At 41.2% G+C, this 7,633-nt stretch overlaps 1 protein-coding gene across 1 annotated transcript; it reads left to right on the plus strand.

The window, feature by feature from the left end:
• Nucleotides 1-303: 303 nt before the first annotated feature.
• LOC140487249 (taste receptor type 1 member 3-like) lies at nt 304-7,399 on the plus strand. Its single transcript, XM_072586876.1, has 6 exons — nt 304-503; nt 1,604-1,904; nt 2,894-3,670; nt 4,406-4,624; nt 5,424-5,541; nt 6,483-7,399. The coding sequence occupies exons 1-6, from the start codon at nt 304-306 to the stop codon at nt 7,397-7,399; spliced, it is 2,532 nt and encodes an 843-aa protein (XP_072442977.1).
• The last annotated feature ends 234 nt before the right edge of the window (nt 7,400-7,633 follow it).

A 7,633-nucleotide genomic window follows, 5' to 3' on the forward strand; every position in this document is an offset into this window, starting at 1 on the left:
CTGCATAAATTATGCTCAAGCAACACCTAGAATATGTCCAGTAATAATGGGAGGTGAACAGGGAAAAAGCAAGATAATGTCTGCTCATAGAAAGTCTGAGAGGATAATATTTGGATAAGGAAACTGTAAGAATCAGACATGCGGTCTGCCACTCAGATATTTAATCTTTCCACGATGCATATGCAACATTGATGATTTCTCATGCAAATAGTGAGTGAATGACGTCTGTGACCTGAGCCAACAACACAAGCATACAAACATTGTACTTGTGCACTTGTTTCAGCTCTTCATCCACTCTTTAACATGCTTCATGTTCATTACTGGATAGTTTTCTGTTGCATCCTAAATGGACAGTATGATACCTCAGCATCTGACCGCAGCAGAGACCCAGTCAGGCGGTTCCAGGCTGCTGGTGACTACATACTTGGAGGGTTCTTTCCCCTTTATTCCACTGAAGTGCACTGGATGAGTGAAACAAGGTCAGAGTCTGGAAAATGTGAAAGGTAAGGCATGTTGTTTGTACTGAATTACAATTGGATCTCCATTAGCCTGATGTGGGACTGAATCTATACGATATAGTTTCTAACTCTATTCCTGAGTTAGTACAATCATTTACATTTATATAGTGTCTTTAATGCAGTAAAATATCCCAAGATAATGCACAGAGAAAATTATCAGACAAAATTCTGACGTCAAGTCAAAAGGTCATAAGGTCATGTCCCCAAAGCATCATTCAAGAGGTAGGCGAAGAATGTCATAAAGGAGTACTGAGAGGTAGAGGGAAGTAGAACTTTAATGAGAAAATTCCAGTGCTTAGAGCCATGGAAACCAAAACTACTGTTCTCAATTGTGGAGAGAAGAAATTTGGGGATGAATGGGCGATCAAAATTGGAAGAGTGAAGAGATTTGGAGTGAGGGTTTATAGGGCTCACTATGGTTACTGAAATAGCTTGTTCAAATTTGAAAATGACAGTGAAAATAATCAAATTGAGGCATTGGTGCAATAAGTTTTGATGTAGGTTAGTGAACACAGGGATGGCAGGTGAAAGGTTTATGACATTAACTTTGGATGATGATCTAATTTGGGTGAAGAGAAGAGGCTGGAATTGGCCTCAATGCTGTACCCTCTGGTTTGAAATGTAAAAATGCCCAGTGAACTGCATCCTTGTTGGAATTTGTGCAGGCACATGGGCAGTAAACAATCAATAAACTTGATAAATAACAAATGAATACATGCTACACCTTCCAATAGTACCTTACACCAGAAGCATTACATGGCAGTGGAGCTGGCAAGTTAAGGTGGAATTCTATCTGTATAAAATTGAAGTGTTTTGAATGCTGTCTGTAAAACATGACTTTAGGGACTGCAATTTTTCAACCTGTGTGACTGACTGACTTAGTGATAGCCCACACACTGTCACTCAGTAACCCCTCTCTCAACATACTATGTTACCAACTCTCCTCATGTTAATCTTTCACTCCACCATTCAATAGCAACCTTCCATTGAAGGAAATGTGAAATACCTGATTTTATGAATTTAAGCCTTTTCCTTGCCCTTACGGTTCCGTCAGCTATTACTTGTTGACCTTTGCTCTTTTACAGTTTCCAGCTGAATGGTTTCCACTGGTTTCAGGCGATGAAGTTTGCCATTGAGGAGATTAATAACTCCAGCACTCTCCTACCAGGTGTGACCCTGGGATACGACATCCAGGACACCTGCCTCAAGTCCTCGATTGCGATACAGTCAGCCATTTCCTTCTTGACCGTAAAGGATGAAAACAGATTTGAACTGAAGTGTGATTACACGAACTATAGTACACGAGTACTCGCTTCTCTTGGCCCCTCTAACTCTGAGCTCTCCAAGGTGATTGCTCGGCTCTTCAGCTTCCTCCTCATTCCACAGGTATGATAGAGGAAATCAGTCAATGGTATGAAAGTCACGATCATTCTCAAGAACCAATGCATTGATTCAAAATAGGATGCTCCTAAAGGTGCTCTTCATTGATAATCCTAACCTGTATTGCTCTAACTATTCTCAATTGAAGGATCAGTAAAACACTAACGTCAGGTTAAGGAAGGAGATCAGTTGAGAATCTCACCTCTGCTGGAAAGTGTACTGGGATGTTAGGATCTTAGAATTGTTTAGGACAGAAATGGGCCAATCAGCACATCATGCCTGCTCTTTGAATAAAGATATCTCATTATTCTTACTCTCCTTATACTTTTCCAAATGCCCTAAAGTTTTTAATTAAGTATTCATTCAAATTCCTTTAGGAAGCTACCACAAATACTGCTCTTGTAAACCTTTGTGGTAGTGTATTCCAGATTACATTAGCTTACTGTGTGAAAAGATTTCTCATTCTTCCCTCCAGTTTGTTTTTTTTTGTTTGGGGAAGCAGGATTGGTCTTGCAATTATGCTCCCCATGATCAAAGAGCCTGGTGATACTTATTGACGAAAGCCATTGCACTAAGAATGTGCTGAAGCGTGGAGTGTGACTAGTGACTGTTCTCCAGTGGAGCAGCATTCCAGCAGAGTAAAACTGGAAACGAGGAATTTCTAACTCCTAAAATACTTTCAATAACATCCAGCGTTTTTAATGATAAATATTTTACATTAAGCAGAAACTACTTGTAACAGAGCGACTGGTTGGAAAAATTACTGAATTGTGTTGAGGAATCTACTGAAACATTTGTTTATAACTTATTCACATCAGTCCAGTTCCTTCACTCAATAACCCATGTATCGAGGCCCCCATGTCACTGACTATTACTGATGCTAATCCATCTTTTTCACATAGTCATTCAATACTGCACCATATTCCTGTTTTTGCTGATGTTAAACAATTCCCTCATGCGTATCTATGTGGTTGGGCTTTTCTTTCTTGTTGCAGATTAGTTATGCTGCTTCAAGCAATTTATTCAATGACAGGACGAATTTTCCATCATTTTACCGGACGGTTCCCACAGATGAAGTCCAGGCAGCAGCCATGGTGTCAATGGTGAAGACATTTCAATGGAACTGGATGGCAGTGATTGGGACAGACAACATGTACGGCCGAAGGGGAATAGAACACTTTACCAAACTTGCTTCTGGAACTGGGATTTGCATTGCATATGAGGAACTGATTCCCTTGAATTTACCTGGCTCCAAATTTCATAGAAAAATGGTGTCAGTCATCAAGAACATTATCTATTCACGAGTTAACATCACAGCTGTATTCGCTGATGAACATTATGCCCAGACACTAATGACAATAATCCTTGAGCAAAATGTGACAGGTAAAGTGTGGATTGCCAGTGAGGCTTGGGTCACCTCTGAAACAGTTGCTAGCTCCCCAAACATCTCAAGCATAGGGACCATTCTAGGTGTGGCCATTAAAAGTGGCCATATACCTGGCTTCGAATGCTACAAATCTGCAGCACTGGCCCTCAGGGACCTGCCCAGTCTGAAATCTAAGAGATGTGGGAGTGAAGGGAAACTTCTGAAAGAAGAGTGTAATGAATGTCTAACACAATCTGTTGATGAAGATACTGACGGTGATAGTGAAGAGCTACAGCGCATTTCGTTTAATGTCTATGCTGCAGTCTACACTGTGGCCCATGCACTCCATCGCCTGCTCCGCTGTAACTTGGGGAACTGCAGTAGGAGCACTATTTACCCATGGCAGGTGAGTCTTGTGTAGTAAAGGCATCTCAGGGGGTCACTAATGGGATCAAATCTTTTGATCTAGTCTGAAGACTGAGGCAAGTAATTAATTGGAAAGTAAAAACTCCTAATTTAATCCTTGAAAAAATGCTCAAAGTGCTTAATATTGTTATTTGGTCTTTATAAAGAATGTTGTTACATTAGTGAATGTGTCAGGTATTCTACAGTATTAATTTGTTCTTTCGTGTTATTGATTGAAGTTAACTGTTGCTCAGACTAAGGGAGAGAATTTTCTTGCAGTCATCAAATTGTACCATAGGAGTTCTAACATTCACCTAATCAGTCTCATTTGATAGATAGCATCTCTGAAAATTTTTTCATTCAATTGTGGGACGTAGGCATTACTGCCCAGCACTTATTGCCCATCTCTAGTTCAGCACTCCCTCAGCATTGCAAAGAGGTGTTGGCATGGATATTTGTCCAAAACTCTGAACTTTATCAAGAATCCATAATGGTGCTGACTCTCACTGGGTTTCAGCTCCCCCACTGCCTGAAGTTGGTATTTCTTAATGGGATACAGTTCCCTTCTTTCACTGGAGCACAAATTCCACTAATATCAACTAACCTTTGATAGCTCACATATTTGGCTATTCTCCAACTATGTGTTAGGAGAGGGAACGTTTCTCAGATGTGCAGCATTTTTCTTACATATCTCAACATTTTTGTTAACTAAATATGACTCTTGGTTTCCATCCAGCTCCTCAAAGAAATTCCACAAGTTAATTTCACTCTCCATGGCAGAGTGATTTTCTTTGACAAATATGGAAACCCACCCACAGGATATGATATAATTAACTGGCAATGGAGAAGTGGGAATCAAATTCCTGAGTTCAAAATGATTGGAGAATACATAGCACAGCAGAAGGAGCTTCGAATTAATACATCCCTGATCCAATGGAACACACCTCAGAATAAGGTAAAGGGTTTCTTCTCATCTCTCTCCCTCTTTTCTTCCCCGCCCCCATATTTCCTTAAAAGATAAAATAGTCTCTGCCTCAACAACTTCACTGGTCAAAGCACGACATAATCAAGTAACCTCCAGTGTAAGGAAAGCTCTACATTTCAATGAACCTTTTATCACATAACTTTAAATTCCTCATTACTGATTCCCCAATCACAGGGAAGTCCTTTTTCAATTTACTTTACCAAAACTCATTCTCATATTAAAAAATTGTCCTTTTGGCTATCTCCATTCCAGTGGGAATGTTCCCAGCATCTCGAATCTGTCTTATCACTGTAGTTTCCCATTTTGGTGAATCTACATGAATACTAAATCTAAACACTTGTGTTACTTTTTAATGTTATAAACATTGCAAGAATCTGTACAGTAGCAACAAGAAGAGCAGAGAGGTTAGATAAGTGAGTATTGGTGAGGTTAGAAGTGGCTTTTAGGAAAGCTTTGAAGATGGCAGGACATATTTTCACACATGAGTAGACATGCATGCATGAACTCAGATCAAAGATAAATTCACGGGGAATGTATACTGTGTTATGGAGCTGCAGAGGTCCACTGTACTGAAGGAGCTGAAAATGATTACAAGGATTTTGAAGGTGGCACATTGAAGAACAAGGAGCTTGCAGAGATCAGAACCATTAGGAGAACCGAAGGTGAGGCAGTGTAACCTAGTAGTGCACCCATCAATCCTGTTCTGTCTTCATCTGAAGGAGGAGGTTTAACTCTTAATAATGCAAAGTTTATTATGTTTGTACGCCAGATTCCTGGTTCCAACTGTTCAACTTCTTGTGAACCTGGACAAATAAAGATGGTGAAAGGATTCCATTCCTGCTGCTATGAATGCGCAGATTGTCCAGCAGGAACTTTTCAGAGTGATGGTGAGTTTAAGCATTTTCGTTTATACCAATCTACAGCTCAAAGGAGTCTTAGATACTAACACTGAAGTGTCCAATGCAGGGACTATTTTTAGGTGGAAACAGTGGTGTAGTGCTAATGTCAATGGATGAAGAATCCAGCGGTCCAGGATAATACTCTGGGGATTGGGGTTAAAGTCTTACAGCAGTTAATGGAATTTAATTTTAATTAATAAAGCTGGTCTCAGTAATAGCAATCATGTATTGTTGCAAAAAATCCATCGAGTTCACTAACCATTTAAATTTGAGATCCTTACTCAATTTGAGTTACATGGGACTCCAAATCCAGAGTAAAGTTGATTGACTCTTAAATACCTCCTGGAATAGCCAAGCAATCCATTCAGGTCAAGGGCAATTAGGATTGGGCAGCCCTTGCCAGTCACGCTCACAAGCTATAAACAAATATAGAAAACACTGTATTCAACTAAAGGCCAATACAATATTGAAATGGTCTACCCCCAATCGTTTTTATTATTTAGTCAAGGGATGAGTGTCACTGGCAAGGTCAGCAATCATCACCTAACTACACTTAAAGTGTTGCTTTCTCAAACACTTGACAGTTCACATGGCCTGGGTTCACCCACAGTGCTATTGGAGGAGGCGGGAGGGGGGGTGTGGGGGGTGGTTTCAGGATTTTGATCCAGCAACACCGAAGGGGCAGTGATATGATTCCAAAGCAGGATGATGCGTGACTTGAAGGAGAACTTGCATATGCGTATTCCAATGCATATACTTCCTTTGTGCTTCCAGGTCTTTAAAATAATGAATTTAGAAGGTGCTGTCAAAGGAGCCTTGGCAAGTTGCAGTGTATCATGTACATACTATTGCTAATGTGAAATAGGGGTGGAGATATTTGATGCACAAATCTCCCTCATATAGTAACACTGTTTCCCTCCTCCACACAGACAACCAGTGCATTCCGTGCCTGAAGAATGAATGGTCATTGCTGAAGAGTATTAAGTGTCAGAATAAAACAATTGAGTTCCTACGGTGGTCAGACACACTGGGTGTCCTATTGGTCTCACTGACTACTGCGGGTCTTCTCATCATAGTGGCGATAACCAGCATTTTCTTCATCAATCTGAATACTCCCATGGTCCAGCTGGCTGGGGGTAAAACCTGTCTGGTGATGCTGGTGTCCATGTCCATCTCGTGCTGCAGTCTTTACTTCTTCCTGGAGAAGCCAAACCTGTTGCTCTGTACCATCAGGCAGCCCATTTTCTCATTTGGTCTGACAGGCTGTCTATCAGCTATGCTAGTAAAGTCCTTCCATGTAAGTGGCCTGTTGAGAGGGACCAGCTTTAGTGCACAATGGTGGCCCGGGGTTCTGAAGTATCTCGGGGTTTGTTCACTTGTTCTCATTCAGATCATTCTGTGTTCAGTTTGGCAGTCCACATCCCCTCCCTCTGTCTTTGCAAACTACAACATCTCTGTTACAGTAATAGTTGTGGAGTGTGATGAGGGTTCTGTGTTTGGCTTTGGGCTACTGCTGGGCTACAATGGTTTGCTTGCTCTTGCATGCTTCCTGTGCACATTCATGGTTCAAAGCTCAGCCAAAACCTACAACCTAGCCCGGCACATCACCTTCGCTATGCTCATCTACCTCATGGCCTGGGTTTTCTTCATCCCAGCCCATGCCGCAGTGAAAGGCAAATTTGTCTCCTCTATACAGCTGTTTACAGGTCTCGTGAGCATATATGGTATCATCACCGCCTACTTCCTACCTAAATGCTACATTATCCTCCTTAAACCTGAGTTCAACAGTGAAACCTACTGTCGAAGCCAGATGGTCAATCCTCCACCCAACACTGAATCCCAGTAGCACATTGTCCCTGCTCACTTTTGGGGATAATAATGACACCAATCATTACCTCTATTCATTTATTACTGTTCCCTTTAGGTTGTATCCCTCTAGTTCAAAAGCCATCTCAGATTACTCGTACAAGTGCCTATTCTTCACATAAGACGTGGGGTTGGAAGGCTGTTTTCCCTTTCTACCCACCAGCCAATGGATAATCAATGGTTAGGGATCAGGGGTGGAAAGTCTGGCTTATGT

The sequence above is a fragment of the Chiloscyllium punctatum genome, chromosome 16, assembly GCF_047496795.1.
Source record: "Chiloscyllium punctatum isolate Juve2018m chromosome 16, sChiPun1.3, whole genome shotgun sequence".
Lineage (NCBI taxonomy): Eukaryota > Metazoa > Chordata > Chondrichthyes > Orectolobiformes > Hemiscylliidae > Chiloscyllium > Chiloscyllium punctatum.

Excerpts from the sequence above, each read along its gene's own strand:
- LOC140487249 (XM_072586876.1), top strand. The coding sequence starts at position 304 with ATGCTTCATGTTCATTACTGGATAGTTTTCTGTTGCATCCTAAATGGA. Across the intron at positions 3,671-4,405 it reads GCACTATTTACCCATGGCAG|CTCCTCAAAGAAATTCCACA; the intron begins GTGAGTCTTGTG and ends GTTTCCATCCAG. Across the intron at positions 4,625-5,423 it reads GGAACACACCTCAGAATAAG|ATTCCTGGTTCCAACTGTTC; the intron begins GTAAAGGGTTTC and ends TTTGTACGCCAG.